Below are 20,308 nucleotides of genomic sequence, written 5' to 3'. Positions count from 1 at the left end.
GTATGAAAAGATAGAAGGCAACTCTTTTTTCGGTGAGAAGCGCACCTGTCATGTTCCAAATAATTCTATAGCTTCAAACCTGCATGTAGAGGTCTCAGAAGTTGATCCACCACAGAACATTTCATCAAAGGATAAATATAATATTTTATATGGTTATATTAATAAAGAAGTTACTTCTGGAACGAGGGAAGTAAATAAAGTCGGTACGAAAGATATTCATTGATATTGGTTCCTCAATAAAAAATATACTCTCATTCGCAACCTTTAAACTTACATGACAACATCCAAATTTATCAATTGAGGTAAGGGCTGCAAGTGATAGGGACAGAAGGTGTCATATGAGTACATTTGAAGATCAATATTATTTTGCTTAATTGTGAGACATGTTTTCAATCTCATAATAAATAAACTTCTCAAGTTCAATTTTTTGCATTTTTCAACATAATAACCATATTTTATTTATATTATCACAGGATGTTCACATCATTTCCTTACTTTGAATTGACAAACTAAGATTTGAATCTATGGAAGAAGATGTCAATATTTTCTTCATTGCTCAAATCTTATGATATATGTTTTTTATGCGACGCTATTGCTTTTAATCAGTTGACAATATTATGTCATTGTACCATTTGATGCCATTTTTTTTAGGTGGATTATGTGGCTAAAATTTAGTCCTTTTTTGTAATTTAATTGAATACTTTTGTTTCAATTATACTTGATTATTATTCAAACTATTCTATATTATGGCTTCTACTATAATGCTTATTATTTACGTATATAAGATATTCTATTTACGATGATTATATTCAAATGAAACTGAAATGTATATATATGTTACAATTATTTTCGGTGTCCTTTACTAGTCATAGTAATATAATTTAATGAATATAAATGAGTTTTAAAAAAATATGTGAAAAAAGACCAATGTGTGAAGCGCAGTAAAATACTAATTTAACCTAGAACGCGGAAAATATAAATATCGGGGTTGTGGCATTGGAAGGGACTTTAATGTTCTGAAGTTCACCTTCTGGTTGTATGTTATTATGATAAGATCTTTTTGAGTGTATATTTTGATTCGAACCTAAAATTAAAATCAAATAATTGGGAACAGATTAGCTATTTACTTTTTCGATTTCGATTCGTTTCAGTATGAGGGATGACAACGGATCAGACCGGATTTCCTAAGATCCAAATCCGATCCGTTATATTTCGGGTTCAGATCGGTTTGAGTCCAGATATTAAAAATGAAGATCCAAATTCGATTCATCAGGTTTTTTCAGGTTTTGGGTCAGTTTAAGATTTAATTCGGATCCTTTAAAAATAAATAAATTTATTATCATGCAAATATGTTACGTAACACATTTTTTTTAATGTTTTGGACAAAATAGTACTTTATATATTGTCAATAAAGGCTTGATACAGTGTTCAAGGTCATACTTTACTAAATGTAGGTTAAAAGTTCCACCCCTCATGCGTGTGCATTGCTTAACTGAATACTTTACATATTTAGATAATTCAATATTAGTGTTAAATATAATAAATTTAATTATCAATAATTATCCAAAGATCCAGTTATAAACATTATATTTAAATACTTGATTTATATAAATCATGTATTATTGTTATAAAATTATGTAAGATAAGAATATGTCGGGTTCGAATCGGGTTGAGAACAGATTTGGGGTTTCGGCTCGGGTATTAGCTCGATATATTTAAGATCCAAATTCAGATCCAAACTCTTTCGGGTCTAAAAATAAATTCAAATGGATCGGAACGAGTCGGGTAAATTGCCAACCCTATTCTGTATTCGATTTTAAATATGTTTTTTATCGCCCGGAAATTATCGGTCATTATTTGGGCACGGCTTATCAAGGCCCAAATATATAAACCCCCAACTTTCTTAGAAACCTCGTTTATTGCGGCTGAGCATGGCGCTAAACTTCTAATCCCCTCTTTTCACCACCATAACTACAACGAATAACTAATGAGATTTAAACCATTCTTGACTAATCTCCCCTCGAACACATCTATCAAACACAAAACCTCTAGTTTTTCTCTTACTCAAACCCCTCCTTTTTTCATGGCCCAAACTGTCACTCAATCAGCCAATCTTTCGAACAACATAGCTTCAGAGGAAGATGACAATCTTTGTGCAAACCCCATTAAAAATCTTGGCTTAAAGAATGAAAAAGATGGAATCTTGGAAGTGGGCAGTCCAAGATTAAGCCCAAACCCAAGTGGGGAATCAAGAATTGAGAGGGCTTGGGCTCATTGGAAGAAATTGGGGGAGCCCAAGTTGATTGTGGCTCCAATGGTTGATAATTCTGAACTTCCTTTTAGATTGTTGTGTAGAAAGTATGGTGCTACTGCTGCTTATACACCTATGCTTCATTCTCGGATTTTTACTGAGAGTGAAAAGTATAGGCTTGAAGAATTTACCACTTGCAAGGTGCTATTTTTTATTCTATTTTACTTTTAGTTTTATGGATAAGTTTTTTATTTTAACTTTTGTGTGTGTTTAGTTGTTGCTAATAAAATATGATATGTAGTGAATTTGTATGTTGGGAAATGTTTTCTGATATTAGTTTTAAGTTATTGGTCCTCTATTACGGTTGTACAGCTATGAAGTATTAAGTTATGCAGTGGTATTTTTTTGTCATGTTAGTTTGTTGTACTCGTACTTTGTCGGAAGTATCAATACATTTGTTCAGGAAAAAATGAAATTGTTTGGCTATTTGATCGACAATGTACTCTAGTGCACAACTAATAATTTGTAGTTAGCTGCTTACTTTGGTTTTGTCAGTGCGCCTGGTACTGATGGATTAAAGGGTAGGTTGTTGATTGGTCAAGGAAGAGAACTGATTATGGAGTGAGAAACCCTAGCTAGAACAGTTAAATTTAGAGATAATCTAGAGGTCTGTGAGACTGTGACCTATGTACAACTTGGCAGTCTACCTGTTGTAGACTACAGAAGACCTTAGAAGATTAGGAAGCCTATTATTAGAAAGTTAGATATTAGAGCAAGTCCAACGGACTACATATACGATCTCTTAAATAAGATTATAAGAATTTTGAGCAAAATAGTGCTCCAACAGCCTCTCTTAGTAATCCCTTAAGAGCACTATCTGTACCTTATTAATAAGGATCCACCAACCATCCCTTATTTCCTTTTTTGACTTCTTTTCTCTCTCTTCTTCCTTCCCTTTTTGTCCAACTCTTTACAAATATATTATTGTTATAATAATAATAGGGAATGTGTATAAGGATCATTGTTGGAGTTGAAAACAAAACAATGTCTTAAATCGCTAAGACATTATTTTATTATATATATAAGGAACACATTAAGGTATTGTTGGACTATTAAGGTACTATTGGACTTGCTCTTATAATTTACTTGCTTAGAGCATCTCCAAGAGACTAGTAATGTGAATCCTTAAATTTAAAATATAAGGAATTTGACATAAAATTCACTCGAAGAGACTGGCTACTTGTTTCCTCAAAAACTTGACATGCTCCTCTTCTCCATTATTTTTAAGGAACCCTATCACATCCCTTATTTCATTTTTGTGAATAAAATATTTATTTCCCTCCATTTTTTAATCATCTATTTCCTCTCTTTCTTTTTTTTTTAATTTTAATATTATATTAATAAGAAGGAACATAATAAATAGTGTTGTTGCAGTTGTCTTCCCTTAAAATTCCTAAAAATTATTTATTATATTTATAAGAAATGCACCAAGAGGCTCTTGGAGATGCTCTTACAACCCATGATCGCACGGGTCTTTATTAATATCTATTTATATTATATATAATTGTAATAAAATTTTGATATAAGTAATTAAATATTAAAAATTAATTAAGATAATATTATAGTCTTATATTAAGTGTGTTTAATTTATGAAAATATTAAGTAATATAAAAAATTATGTGGTTTTTTATTTGTACCTTTAAAAAAGAATTACTGTAATGTTCAAAATCAAACTTGGAAACTTTGGTAAAATAGTACTGTAATGCTTTATTTAATATGTTGTTGGAGAGAATTGAACATGAAAAACTTTGGTTGTCCATGTTTTAATTTAAGTATTTGATTAACAGTTCAGATCCTATTATTTAAAAAATCTAACGATTGTGATTGAGAGGGATAACCAAACATAGGGGTTAACCAACTACAAATTATACCTTTGTTCGGTTATTATAGTTTAATATAGATTTTAGGAGATAGTATGTTTTACCTTTTAAGAATTTGATTTCGATTAGAAAAGTAAATTAGTTTACTATTAATAGCAAAAATTCCCCTTGCAAGAGAATTCTAGGAAATTATCCGTAGTTTCACTTGCTGTCCTTCGTTCGGATTTACCTGTCGGCTGCCGGGTGTTGGTGTTTCTAGAGATTCATCTTAGTATGGGGCTGGGACAGACCCCATACAGAAGCCCAGGTTCTCCTTGTTTACCAGGCTAACCTGCCAGAAAATGCATACTTGTTTAACCTGCCAGAAAATGCATACTTGTTTAACCTGCCAAAAAATGCATACTTGTTTTTACTGTGCCAGGGTCTTGTAACTATTGCTTCTCCCGTGCTGTGCCATTCAATTCAAGAATTTCTTTAAAATGTGATGTCAAAATTTTGACATTTTATTTAATATACGATTCTAAGCCTCTAATTTTGACAACAATGACAGGAAGATCGACCACTATTTGTTCAGTTCTGTGCCAATGATCCAGATACTTTACTGGAAGCAGCTCAAAGAGTGGCACCTTATTGTGATTATGTGGACATTAATCTTGGGTAATATCTCTTTCCCACATCCCTAGTTTGTGTTTATTTGAAACAGAATTTGTAAACCAGGATGCTTACACTATGTGCCAAGGTTATTAAGTCGCCCAGTCGAGACTCGGCGCCCGAGCCTTGGAATCGACTAGTCGAAAAAGTCGACAAGTCGTTCATATATAGATATAATTATATTTATATATACATATATTTTAATAGTACCAAAGATATGTAATGTAAGTTAACCCAAAGATATCAAACTCCCTCTTCATCTCCTTCTTGAGTTACACTGCAGAAATATGGCAAAATGGAGTCATAAGTATAACTGAGATTTTGTAATGGCTGATTGGCTGAAATAATTTTCTACTGAATCTATTTTACTCACTTGTTGTTGCTGAGGTTAAAAAAAATCGATACTTTTTATTATTCAAAACCAGAAATTGATTGAATATTTTTATGGATAAATATAAAATTTTAAAATTATAAATCAATTTAAAACATAAAAAATCAAATAAAAAAACATTTTTGGGGTAAATAAATAACAACAATTCAGTTTTTGAATAACTGAATATTCAAAAATTTGTTTTGTTGTTTTAAGAAAAGTAATGAAATAAATTAATGAAACATAAAAGAAAAAAAGGATTAAAAGGGTTTTTTTATAAAACAGAATGAAAAAGTACGGGTATATATGTACATGTATATAGACACGTACATAAAATTCGGCGGGGAAGAGATGCAGAAGAAGAGAGAAGAAAGAATAGAGAGAAAGAAAGATATGAAGAAGAAGACGAAGATAGAGATGAAGAACATACCTTAAATCACCGTTGTAGGCGCCCAAATCCTTCTTCTTTCTTTCCAGATTAACAATCGGGTAAGATTTTGTTAAAAAAACCCTATTTTGACCATTTGGACCGGGTCGGTTAACGGGTCGGGTCGGGTAAACCTATGGACGCCAGAAATACAAAGTCGCTCCTCGACTTGTTTCCCAACAGCGACTTAGGCGACTAGTCGCCGACTAGTCGTCGACTTGATAATGTGCCCATTTAGATTACCTAACCTGACAAAGATTTTATAGTTTTTTTTATTACTTGCAAGTAGAAGTAATTTTTCTACTTCTATGTTACTAAGAGCAACGCCAATACTCTCTTCGTCCATTTCTTAAATTTTATATAAAAAAATTGGTTCTTAGTAACTTAGGACACGAATAGGTATATGCATCTTTAACGACATTCCTTATATTCATTTCTTATATAATATTTTATTATTAAAAAGTAGTTCGCATCCCTGAAAATACAAATACATTGGAGAGAGCTTTTCTTAATAATTTATTATAAAATATGTTAGGAAAAGAGAGAGGTTACTTATGGATAAGTGATGAGGGGAAATTTAAAGTGATTTAAAAAATTACTAAGAGATTGTTAAAGTAATTTAAAGTCTAAAGAAACACCACCTGACATCAGCATCCCCAAATGACAGCTTCTTCTTCAATCGCTAACATCATATTCCACCAACTATTTTCACCAATTTACTTTGATATCTCTCTTTTTTATTACAACCTCCAGTTTTTATCTCTCATCCTTGTTTCTCATATCTTTCGAGATCCACTTTTCTTTGATTACGACCTTCGGTGATTATCTCTCGTCTTTATTTCTCATTTTTTTTAATCTTTGTTATTAGTATTATTTTATTTTCATAAATGTTTATTAATTGTTTTTATTTTTTTATTTTCTATTAATTGTTAAATTCAGGAAAATATCGAAAAAAAAATTAAAATTACCATTTTCTGATGTTTATTTATTATTGTAATCATGCTTGTATAATATTTATATGATAAGCATTTGATATATAAATAAAATTATGTGCATTAAGATAAAATTTTAAAAAAAAAAATAATTTAACCGGGCATATGGCTGAGAACTAAACTAGTAATTAATATTTTAAATACAAAATGAAAAAAGATTTTTTGGATAAAAGAATTTTGAACTATCTGAATGAGAGTGTCTATCATAGAAAATGTCATTTTATATATTTTCCAAAATAGTCAAAATATATGTTTTCACATCTTGAACTCAATTATTTATTATTTTATATTTGCAACCCTTACTTACAAATTAGGGCATAATAATGATGATGATGATAATGAATAAAAAATATAAAAATTTAAACACACACATATATATATATATGAATATTATGTCCATGAGTAAATACTTTTGTTTTAAAGAGCAAATTAGACCTATATTATACCAATCATACATATAAGTAATATAAAAAAAGTGCAACCACACATATATAAAATGAGAGTCTAGACTCTCGAGTACAACATTGGCGCAAATAGCGCTTCAATTGACAATTATCTCTTGAACGATTAAGAAGATTTTCAATCATTAAGAAGAAAATAGAGAAGTTTCAAACGATTTTAATGAGCATAATCATTAAAATAAGGATATTAAGAAAGATTAAGAAGGAAACAAATGACCCCTAAGTGTTTAGATAATTTTATTAGTAAATTTTAACTTATGATGTATAAAAATAAAAAATAACAAGTACTTGAAGTTATAGTGAGAAAAGGATAATATTAGTTAAATATTTTAATGAAGTCAAAATGTGAATTTAAAATAATAAGTATATCGGTTTTACCACAAACGGAATTATAACTTCCAAGTAATTTTTAACTATATAATCTTATAAGACAAACATAATTGATTTCCTCATCTTCGCGTGTGTGTATTTATGGGTGAGTTCTTGTAAATACCTTTTTTTAGGTACAAACTTACACACTTTTTTTGTTGAACACATAAAACTTGTGTTCGGGTTTGATATCATTATTACATTGTAATTAATTTTTATAAATACTCATACTTTATAACGAAAACACATTTCCAACATATTATAATTTATTAAAAAAACATTTTGCTACATTTTTAGGAAAAAAAATATTTTTTTTTAAATGGTGTTCAACAAATATATAACATGAGTTCAATATCATGTGTTGAAAATAGTGATACTTGTGTTTAATAGAAATATATAAAATAATTTTAAATTGGTATGATTAAGGAAATCATATTAAATTAGTAGAGTTTCATATTTCTATACCTAATCTGGTATTGGTGAACCCCATAAGGATAACTGAGTATTATATAATATTAAGTAAACAAAATTTTAATTATGGTTCATATTTTAATGCCGTAATTTGTTATTGGTAAAACAAAAAAGAATATCGAATAATTAAATTACGTGTATTCAGTAAGATTTTAATTATTAGTTAACAAATGATGTTAAACCCAAGTTATAAATGTGTCGCACAGAAAATACTTGTACCTAAGAAAAGTTTGTATTTGATCATGTTCCTATATATGTATATGGAGCACATGTTTAGCTTGAGGACACGTGAGAACAGTTGTTTTGCACACAAGTTTTAAATTTTATGCACACATTGTTCTGCACTTTTGCAGAACAGTTCTCTTTAGTTAAAACTGTAGATGTCCACATCAGCAATTGCTGATTACAGGTGTAGCATGGTAAAGGATACAGCAGACTGGTATTATAAGTGATTATTTGAATCTATATCTTTCATTCTTTGCAGATGTCCACAGAGAATAGCTAGGCGAGGAAACTATGGAGCATTTCTTATGAACAATCTTCCTCTAGTCAAGTCTCTGGTGGAAAAGTTGGCAATGAATTTGGATACTCCGGTCTCTTGCAAAATTCGTGTCTTCCCAGATTTACAAGACACCTTAGATTATGCCAAAATGGTGGAGGATGCAGGTTGTTCTCTGCTAGCAGTACATGGCCGCACAAGAGATGAAAAAGATGGGAAAAAAATTCGAGCCAACTGGAATGCCATTAGGGCGGTAAAAAATGCTCTCAGGATCCCGGTTCTTGCTAATGGGAATGTACGGCACATGGATGATGTCCAGAGTTGTTTGGAAGAGACAGGAGCTGATGGGGTGCTGTCGGCTGAATCACTCCTCGAAAACCCTGCACTCTTTGCTGGATTTTGTTCGTCTGAGTGGGTATCAAGCTCTTCTGATAGAAATGATGGAAAAATAGACCAGGCTACTTTGTTGGAAGAATATTTGAAGCTGTGCGAGGAGTATCCTGTGCCATGGAGAATGATCCGTGCACATGTGCACAAGATGTTGGGAGAGTGGTTTAGGATTCATCCTCATGTGAGGGAGGATTTTAATGCACAAACCAAAATTACTTTTGAATATCTTTACAATATGATCAATCGTCTTAGAGATCTTGGTGTTGAGAAGCCACTTTATCGGAAAGAGACTAGTTTAGACAAAACATCTTAGAAAAATATTGGTGCATGGACTTGTTGGTCCCAAATTAGTGGCAAGAGGTAAGTGAATTTGTAATATTGAGTCGTGGCAAGATTTATTTTTAATCAAACATAAGTTCACCAGCATATGCAGAAGTCAATTAATGGAACTTCGTGGAGCCTAATCCCACCAGTTAATCTGTAAAAGAGATTAATGCGGTACTTCACTGATTGTCCTAAACGTTTAACTCTTTAACTTACTGGATGTGGATGAGTGTCTTTTGCGGGAGAATGTTTACTTTATAAAAGCAGGTACTGTGTTTTCCTTTTCTTTTTATTTTTTGTCCCGTTACACCAGAATCCAGATACATATTGATGTTAATATGTGGCTACACTGCAACCAATTATGATAATTAGTACTTTCTTATGTTAAACGATGGAATGAATGTTGCCTTGTTCAGGAGAAGCTAATCTTCTTCATTCTTTGCTTAGTTATTTCACTATTTCATAGTACTTGTTCTTCTGTCGATGTAACACCCCCTTTAAATATTAAAAGGAGATATTACTTAAAATCTATAAACCTGCAAACATAGCATTAATATATTTTTAAATAATAATTAAACGGTCTAAAATTTCCAAAATAATATTAAATCTTCACACTGTCTAAACCAATAATATAAATGTTGAATCTCTAAATAAATAATTAAATCTAGATACTGATAAAGTCTGAAATCCTAAACAATAAATAGGGTGGCTCTCCATCGCACAGTCCCAGGGATCTTCCCAAGCACCTGCCAGAAAAAGAATACGACATGAGCCACACGCCCAATACAGATTTGGAATACAATTTATAAAACAAGAGATCATAAATAAATAATCAGCAATTTATAATAAAACAACAATTTTAAAAATAAGTAAGGCTGAAACAACGAGGGGTTAAGATATTTCATACCGAGATCAGAACAGATACAAATACACACATCATAGGGTACCTAATGTGTGCAACAGAACGAATAACGTGTACGGCATATACAACTTCACCGTAAATTAAATCACAAATCAAAGTCAGGGTGCACCCAACGTATCCTGAACAAATATCAAAATGGCCAAAAACTCCTCCCAAGAGCTGACACAAGGATACGCCGTGACCAATCACACTGTCACGGAAGTGTCATGTCACTGGTGCCGCAATGACATGACTGTAGCACCCCTACAGCTAGTTAACTCGGTATACCCTATATCTCTAAGGGTTCAAATAAAAATATTCTTGCAAATTTAAAATCACCTGAGACAATTAATTTAAATTTCCAAAACAGAGGGTGTCATAGATAAATTTTGAAAACCACATAAACAGATATTTAAAATTTCCAAATCAATTTTAAAACAATTTTCGGAAGTCAGAACAAGTCAACTCAAATATTGAATGAGCAGGATACAGAAGAATTGAACGAATCAAATATTTCTAAATACTAAGAGGAGTAGCACAGAAAAAAGGACAAAATCTGTACCTCGATACTCGCAATACTAACAAATCTGCAAACGATCCCCTGAAATCCCAGCTCCCGACCTAATACAAAATTTACAATTTATTATTTACATACTCATAACCAACTAACCACTAATTAATCACCTAATATTAAACTAACCGTTTCTTGCCTTAAAAATATAATACACTAAACGTTGGTTAATGAATTAACCATTCAACAAGCTTAGTACGCTAACCTGCCATTATTATTAAACTATTATATATTAAAACTAACTGACATCCAGATGGCCGAGTATAGGCAATTGTTTATTACTATTATTTAATAAACTAATTACCACCTAATCTTATCACCATTAAACTATGTATATTACTATTTTTGCACATAATTAGTATTCCTTCTGGGCATCTAGCTTTAAGAAAGTTTGTACGGTTAAAATTAAATAAATAAAATAATTAAATAAAAATAAAATACCAAAATAACAATCTTAATGACCCAGAAATCATTAACTTTTGTTATTAACAATACATAGTATTATATCATAAAAGAACAATCGAAACTTGGCAATATATTACATAATTATGTACATATAACTAGTAATGCAATCACAGATAAAGGTTTCGAAGGGACACGAGCATATACTTAAATTTCATATATCTAACAATTAAGTAACATGATTGTATAAATTAAAAACTGAATAATAATTAACTATAATACAAAACTTGTTTCAAGGCTGTACATCCATGACAAAAGACACCAATATATATCAATTTCTCTCTCTTGAAACTAGGTAGCAAATACGAAAGCAAACATGCATATTATATTAAAGGAAAAAAAACTATGTAATACTATAGTACCTTACTAGTTATCTAAGGTTCACACAGCAATGAAGCACAATCTCCCGAGGCTCTCTGTATCGTCTCTCCGGGGCAACTAAAAGTAGGTTTTGTTCATACGTTTATGAATATAATACATTTAAATATATAATCTACTGACTCATCTATTTTGATTAGAATTCATAAAATTTTAGGAGAATAAGAGTTTCAATTCTGCTCTTATTACTAAATAAAAATAATATAAGTCCTTATCCTAATCTATTATTATTATTATTATTATTAATTAAAATAAATAAAAAAATCACGTATATTTCATATATACCCCCTTAAAAAGGATTCCGTCCCCGGAATCTAACGAAACTAATACTCTTACCTGAGTCGAACAGATGCGGATATTTCTCACGAATAGATTTTTCTAATTCCCAAGTAGCCTCTCTCTCCGAATGATTTTTCCACAAAATTTTCACAAACGCAATGGTGTTCTTCCTCAAAACTCGCTCCTCTCGAGCTAAGATAGCCTCAGCTTCTTCCTCACAAGAAAGATCCTCTCTAATCTTATGTAATGGATACTGAACTACGTGTAATGGATGATATTTGTAGCCCCTCAAAACAGACACATGAAACGCATTATGCACATGAGATAGTTGTGGCGGCAATGCAACTCTATAAGATACTTCCCCAACTTTCTCCATAACATCAAAATGTCCAACATATCTCGGACTAAGCTATCCTTCATACCAAAACGCTTCACACCCTTACAAGGCGATACCTTCAAGAACACATGATCACTCGATTCAAATCCACCAAACTTTCTGTGTTGGTCCGCATAGCTCTTTTGACGAGATCGAGCTTCCTTTAAACTTTCTTTAACTTTCTCCACCTTCTCATTAGTGATTCTAACCAGCTCTGGTCCCTCAATAACTCTCTCTCCAACCTCATCCCAACAAGATGGTGCCCTACACCTCCTACCATACAAAGCCTCAAATGGGGGCATACCAATACTCGCGTGTCAACTGTTATTGTACGCAAACTATACCAGATACAGGTAATTGTCCCAATCACCTGTCCACTCTAACGCGCAAGCCCTCAACATATCCTCCAATGTCTGAATCGTCCTTTCTAATTGTCCATCAGTCTGCGGATGATAAGTTGTACTAAAATTAAGCCTCGTACCCCAAGCTTGCTGGAATCCCTTCCAAAAATGCGATGTAAATCTCGTATCCCTGTCAGAAACTATTGACACGGGAATGCCATGAAGTCTAACAATATCTCGCTGAAAAATCTCAGCCAACTCATGAACAGGAGTAGTCTCTCTAATAGGAAAAAAGTGAGCGGACTTAGTGAGTCTATCAACCACCACCCATATACCATCATTCTTCTTGAAAGTCCTCGGCAAATGAGTTACAAAATCCATAGTAATGTTTTCGCACTTCCAAACTGGAATATCTAGTTGCCGCAATAGTCCACTAGGCCTCTGATGATCTATCTTCACCTGTTGATATGTAAGATATTTCCCCACAAATTCTGCTATATCTACCTTCATTCCATTCCACCAAAAGTGCTTCTTCAAATCCCTATACATCTTAGTGTAACCTGGATGAATAGAAAATGAAGAACTATGAGCCTCCTTCAAAATTTCCTCACGAATCGTCGGGTCTGCGGGCACACACAATTTTCCACCCAACCATATCACACCCTCATCATCAACATGAAAATATGTTTGCTTTCCACCTGCCACCTCGGATCTAATAGCTTCCAAACCTGTATCATTCTTCTGGGCTTCCTTAACCTTTGAAACAAGATTTGGTTCCACTTTCAAATTTGCAATGCTGCCATTTGATCCTCTAAAATATAACTCAACACCCAAGCGCTCCAAATCTGAAATAAGGTGCGGCTGAGTAATGAGAGATACAACACTCCCCAAGTTCTTCCTACTAAGAGCGTTTGCCACTACATTCGCCTTCCCTGGATGATACTGAATAATTGCATCATAATCCTTAAGAAGTTCAAGCCACCTCCGCTGCCTCATATTAAGCTCTTTCTGAGTAAAGATGTATTTGAGACTCTTGTGATCAGTAAAGATGTCACAAGTCTCTCCATAAAGATAGTGTCTCCATATCTTCAAAGCAAATACCACAGCCGCTAACTCCATGTCATGGGTAGGATAGTTCACCTCATAAGGTTTAAGTTGCCTAGAGGCGTAAGAAATCACTTTCCCATGCTGAATAAGAACACACCCCAATCCTCTCTTAGAAGAATCACTATAAACCTGAAAACCTCCACTCCCTGATGGCAACACAAGTATTAGAGCTGACACCGACCTCTTCTTCAACTCTTGAAAGCTCTTCTCACGATCATCATTCCACTCGAACTTAATTCCCTTCCTCATTAGCTGAGTCAATGGCAAAGCTATGGAAGAGAAACCTTCCACAAAACGCCTGTAGTAACCTGCCAAACCTAAGAGACTCCTCACCTCCGTCACATTGCTAGGTCTGGGCCAATTAGTAATAGCCTCGACTTTCGCAGGATCCAACTCAATGCCCCTACCAGAAACAATATGCCCAAGAATGCCACTTCCTCCAACCAGAATTCACACTTGGAAAATTTCGCAAACAACTTCTTCTCCCTCAAAATTTCAAGTACAGTACGTAAATGCTCCTCTCTGCTCCTAGAGTATATCAAGATATCATCGATGAAGACCACCACGAATTTATCCAGATAATCATGAAAGACCTGATTCATCAAATCCATAAATACCGCTGGTGCATTCGTCAACCCAAAGGACATCACGAGAAACTCATAATGACCATAACGAGTGTGAAATGCAGTCTTCGGAATGTCTTCCTCCCTAACTCGTAAGTGATGGTAACCAGTTCTCAAATCTATCTTCGAAAAGTACTTCGCCCCTTGCAACTGATCAAACAAGTCATCAATACGTGGCAAAGGATACTTGTTTCTGACAGTCACCTTATTCAACTCCCTATAGTTAATGCACAATCTCATGGAACCATCCTTTTTCTTCACAAACAACACAAGAGCGCCCCATGGAGACACACTTGGCCTGATAAATCCTCTATCCAACAACTCCTGCAACTGCTCCTTCAATTTTTGCAACTCAAGTGGTGCCATTCGGTAAGGCGCCTTAGAAATAGGCTCAACACCTGGAACCAGTTTAATAGTAAACTCTACCTCTCTATGTGGTGGAAAACCTGGTAGCTCATCGGGGAACACATCTTCATACTCCCTCACAACTGGATAATCCTCTATGCGAGGTTCATCCTTCGATGTATCCTTCACAAAAGCAAGGTAGCCATCGCAACCCTTAGACAACAATTTACTCGCCTTTAGAGCAGAAATTAACTTAACATCCCCCTTCGGCTGAGACCCTTGGTATACAAATTCTGGTTTATCTACATCCCCAAAGATCACCCTTTTTCCTTGACAATCAATTGTGGCACGATGTTCACTCAACCAATCCATACCCAAGATAATATCAAAGTCATGCATCTCCATCAGAAGCAAGTTAACCTTATAATTTCTATCTCCAACAACTATCATACACTTTGGATATATATCAGATATAATAACAGAATTCCCCATCGGGGTAGCAATAGACATATGAGGATATAATGACGAAGGTGCAACGCCAAGATGACGAACAAACAATAATGACACAACAGAATGAGTTGAACCAGTATCAAATAACACATAAGCATCACGTCTACCAACAAGAAGTGTTCCTGAAATGGTACCTGAATTAGCTGCTGCCTGATTTGCAGTCAATGCAAACACTCTGGCTGTAGGATTCTGCTGACTGCCACTACCACCGCCAGCTCCTCCTCCACCAGTGTTGCGTAATACAGTACAATCCTTTGCCCTATGGGACATGCTACCACATAAGAAACAAGCCCCAGTTTGTCTGTAACAATCTCTACCTGGATGATGTCCACCACATGTAGCACAAGGAGCCACTGGAATCATATTAAGGTTACCCCCATATACTGAGTAACGGCTCTGCCCCTGTTCACGATTATGCCACTGCCTAGGCTACTTCTGTCGCTGAAACTGCTGATTCTGATTCTGACCAACATACTGATTCCGTTCATGGAATGACTGACCAACCCAATTCTGATTCTGTCCGCGCCACTGTCCCTGCTGACCACTCTGACCTTCATACCACTGTCTACCCTGTGCAAAACCCTGATCATCCCTAGTCTTCTTACTACCACTATTAGACCTGGAAGTCCTAAAATTTATGTGCTCCTTCTTAACATCCTTTGCTGCATCAGCCGCCTCTGCCACATTATCAAATTTAAAAGAAATTATGGAGCCCCTCAGATAAGACTTCAACCCCCATTTAAATTTATCAGCCTGCTGCGCAGCAGTCCCTGCAACTGTCCCAGCAAATCCAGCCAACCTTATAAACCTCGCTATATAATCAGTAATGCTCTCATCATGGTGCTGCACAATAGAATGAAACTCCCTCAAATAAGCCTCCCTATCAGCATTAGAGAAGTACTGCTCATAGAATACCTCCTTGAATCCCTGTCATTCCAAAGCCTCTGTATACTGCTCCCCTTTAGTAGCTTTCACTCCTCCTCACCACCTCTGAGCATCCTCCTCCAACTTATACACAGCTAACCTGACCTTTTGAATCTCATCACAACCCAGTGCATCAAAACTCTTCTCGAGATGAACAATCTAATTTTCAGCATCAATGGGAGTCGGTGCTGCACTAAAAGAGTCTGGTTTCTGCTTCACAAACCTCTCCAACCATACAAACGGCTCCAACTGATGGCCTTGACCGTTCTGATTCTGATTCCCATTGCCATTCTGATTTCCTTGTCCATTCTGATTTTCTCTCCATTCTGATTTCGTTCTTCATTCTGATTTCCTTCTCCATTCTGATTTCCCTCGCCATTCTGATTTCCTTGGTTTGCCAAAGCCTGCTATACAGCCTGAACCACTGCTTGCCCTATCATCTCAGTAAGCTGAGCGGGGTCAATATGAAAAGGATCACGTCTAGGAGGCATCTACAATATAAGATAGCGAACGAATGAAGATTACGAGAATAAATATGATGAATCAGTCACAAACAGATTTCAAAATGATGAAGCAGAATGAAATGATAAAGAGCAGAATGAAACAAAATTAAATAGAACACCCATCCTATCGTCTACCCAAACTCAAAGGTCAACCTAAGTAGGTTTTCTACAAGAAAGAACCGAAACTCTGATGCCATCTCTGTAACACCCCCTTTTAAATATTAAAAGGAGATATTACTTAAAATCCATAAACCTGCAAACAGAGCACTAATATATTTCTAAACAATAATTAAAAGGTCTAAAATCTCCAAAATAATTTTAAATCTCCAAACTGTCTAAACCAATAATATAAATGTTGAAATCTCTAAATAAATAATTAAATCTAGATACTGATAAAGTCTGAAATCCTAAACAATAAATAGGGTGGCTCTCCATCGCACAGTCCCAGATCCCCCTAAGCACCTGCCAGAAAAAGAATATGGCATGAGCCAAACGCCCAGTACGGATTTGGAATACAATTTATAAAACAAGAGATCAGAAATAAATAATCAGCAATTTATAATAAAATAACAATTTTAAAAATAAGTAAGGCTGAAACAACTAGGGGTTAAGATATTATATACCGAGATCAGAACACATACAAATACACACATCATATGGTACCTAATGTGTGCAACAGAATGAATAACGTGTACGGCATATACAACGTCACCGTAAATCAAATCACAAATCAAAGTCTGGGTGCACCCACGTATCCTGAACAAATATCAAAATGGCCAAAAGCCCCTCCCAAGAGCTGACAGAAGGATACGTCGTGACCAATCACACTGTCACGGAAGTGTCATGTCACTGGTGCCGCAATGACATGGCTGTAGTAACCCTACAGCTAGTTAACTCGGTATACCCTATATCTCTAAGAGTTCAAATAAAAATATTCTCGTAAATTTAAAATCACCTGAGACAATTAATCTAAATTTCCAAAATAGAGGGTGTCATAGATAAATTTTGAAAACCACATAAACAGATATTTAAAATTTCTAAATAAATTTTAAAACAATTTTTGGAAGTCAAAACAAGTCAAATCAAATATTGAATGAACGGGATACAGAAAAACTGAACGAATCAAATATTTCTAAATGCTAAGAGGAGTAGCGCAGAATAAAAAAAAAGACAGAATCCGTACCTCGAAACTCGCAAATTCTAATACTAACAAATCTGCAAACGATCCCTTAAAATCCCGGCGCCCGACCTAATACAAAATTTATAATTTATTATTTACATACTCATAACCAACTAACCATTAATTAATCACCTAATATTAAACTAATCGTTTCTTGCCTTAGAAATATAATTCACTAAATGTTGGTTAATGAATTAAGCATTCAACAAGCTTAGTACGCTAACCTGCCATTATTATTAAACTATTATATATTAAAACTAACTGACATCCAGATGGCCGAGTATAGGCAATTGTTTATAACTGTTATTTAGTAAACTAATTACCACATAATCTTATCACCATTAAACTATGTATATTACTATTCAATAATTCTGTTTTGCACATAATTAGTATTCCTTCCAGGCATCTAGCTTTAATAAAATCTGTACGGTTAAAATTAAATAAATAAAATAATTAAATAAAAATAAAATACCAAAATAACAATCTTAATGACCCAGAAATCATTAAATTTTGTTATTAACAATACATAGTATTATATCAGAAAAGAACAATCGAAACTTGGAAATATATTACATAATTATGTACATATAACTAGTAATGCAATCACAGATAAAGGCTTCGAAGGGACACGAGTATATACTTAAATTTCATATATCTAGTAATTAATTAACAAGATTGTATAAATTAAAAACTAAATGATAATTAATTATAATACAAAACTTGTTTCAAGGCTGTACATCCATGACAAAAGACACCAATATATATCAATTTCTCTCTCTTGAAACTAGGTAGCAAATACGAAAGCAAACTTGCATATTATATTAAAGTAAAAAAAACTATGTAATACTGTAGTACCTTACTAGTTATCTACGGTTCACACAGCAATGAAGCACAATCTCCCGAGACTCTCTGTATCGTCTCTGTGGGGCAACTAAAAGTAGGTTTTGTTCATACGTTTATGAATATAATACAGCTAAATAGATAATCTACTGACTCATCTATTTTGATTAGGATTCATAAAATTTTAGGAGAATAAGAGTTTCAATTCTGCTCTTATTACTAAATAAAAATAATATAAGTCCTTATCCTAATCTATTATTATTATTATTATTATTGATTAAAATAAATAAAAAAAATCACGTATATTACATATATACCCCCTTAAAAACGTCCACGGAATCTAACGAAACTAATACTCCTACCTGAGTCGAACAGATGCGGATATTTCTCACGAATAGATTTTTCTAATTTCCAAGTAGCCTTTCTCTCCGAATGATTTTTCCACAAAATTTCCACAAACGCAATGGTGTTCTTCCTCAAAACTCGCTCCTCTCGAGTTAAGATAGCCTCAGCTTCTTCCTCACAAGAAAGATCCTCTCTAATCTTATGTAATGGATACTGAACTACGTGTAATGGATGATATTTGTAGCCCCTCAAAACAGACACATGAAACACATTATGCACATGAGATAGTTGTGGTGGCAATGCAACTCTATAAGATACTTTCCCAACTTTCTCCATAACATCAAAAGGTCCAACATATCTCGGACTAAGCTTTCCCTTCATACCAAAATGTTTCTAAAGATGTTGTTAAGCTGAGACTTTTCCCATTCTCTCTTAGGGATAAAGCTAAGTGTTGGTTGCATTCTCTACCACCAGACTCTATTACTACTTGGGAAGATCTTGCTCAAAAGTTTCTTACTAAATTCTTCCCTATGGCAAAAACAACTGCAATCAGAAACGCTCCTACTCAATTTGCGCAGCAATCGAGAGAGTCTTTATGTGAAGCTTGGGATCATTATAAGAAGATGCTTAGAAAGTGTCCTCATCATGGGATGCCTGACTGGATGATTATCAACTGCTTTTATAATGGCTTGGGAGCACAATCTAGACCCATGCTTGATGCAGCATCAGGTGGAACCTCATGGGCTAAGAGCTACGATAAAACTTATGAGTTGATTGAACTGATGGCTACTAATCAATACCAGAACCCTTCTCAGAGACTACCTCAAGGCAAGGTAGCAGCAATTCTGGAGGTGGATGCAGCTACTGCTATAACTTCTCAGCTTAGGGCTTTAAAAATGAATGTGCTTTGGCTAATTATGGAGTGAATCATATAACCAGTGTTTGTGAGCTTTGTGCCGGTGCGCATGAGACGGATAAGTGTGCTATTTCTAGTGAATCAGCTCAGTTCATGAGCAATTTTCAAAGGCCGCAGCAACCAGTTCCAGCCACCTATCATCCTAACAACCGCAATCATCCTAACTTCAGGAGCAACATGGTTATGCAAACTTAAATTTAATTAAAGTGTAGTGCAACTAATCAGAGAAAATTTAATTAAACTAAAAATTGTGATATTTCTCTAAGTATATGAAATAAATGAGTATGTTCAACTTTAAACTTAGGGAATTTGTATAATGTATCCCATATTAATAGGTTACTTTATAAATATGTCCCCTTTTAGTTAACAATTATAAATATATCCCACAGTTAAATTTTAACTCTTATATAACTTATATATATAATAAATTAATATACATATTGTTTGTCTACTTGAATGGACTAAAATGTCCCCAATAATATACATATATATGATTAAGTTAAAAAAATTGAAAATGGGATATCTATATTATAAATGGGATAAATTTGTAAATAGGTTTTTAAAATGGGACTTAATGATAAAAACCCTTAAATTTAATATATTGTAAAACCAAATTTAGTTG

The 20,308-nt window shown here is 33.9% G+C and overlaps 1 protein-coding gene and 1 non-coding gene across 2 annotated transcripts; one reads left to right on the top strand and one right to left on the bottom strand.

Annotated features, from left to right (window-relative positions):
- Positions 1 to 1,875: 1,875 nt before the first annotated feature.
- Positions 1,876 to 9,377, top strand: LOC141704017 (tRNA-dihydrouridine(16/17) synthase [NAD(P)(+)]). Its single transcript, XM_074507363.1, has 3 exons — positions 1,876 to 2,452; positions 4,682 to 4,788; positions 8,357 to 9,377. The coding sequence occupies exons 1-3, from the start codon at positions 1,988 to 1,990 to the stop codon at positions 9,072 to 9,074; spliced, it is 1,290 nt and encodes a 429-aa protein (XP_074363464.1). The 5' UTR covers positions 1,876 to 1,987; the 3' UTR covers positions 9,075 to 9,377.
- Positions 9,378 to 19,315: 9,938 nt separating this feature from the next.
- On the bottom strand, positions 19,316 to 19,422 carry LOC141704018 (small nucleolar RNA R71). Its single transcript, XR_012567795.1, has one exon. It is a non-coding gene; the product is annotated as a small nucleolar RNA R71 (small nucleolar RNA).
- Between the last annotated feature and the right edge of the window lie 886 nt (positions 19,423 to 20,308).

This window comes from Apium graveolens, unplaced genomic scaffold, assembly GCF_009905375.1.
Source record: "Apium graveolens cultivar Ventura unplaced genomic scaffold, ASM990537v1 ctg7311, whole genome shotgun sequence".
In the NCBI taxonomy this organism is placed as follows: Eukaryota; Viridiplantae; Streptophyta; class Magnoliopsida; order Apiales; family Apiaceae; genus Apium; species Apium graveolens.
The sequence above is the reverse complement of the archived record's forward strand: the minus strand, read 5'-3'. Positions and strand labels throughout refer to the sequence as shown.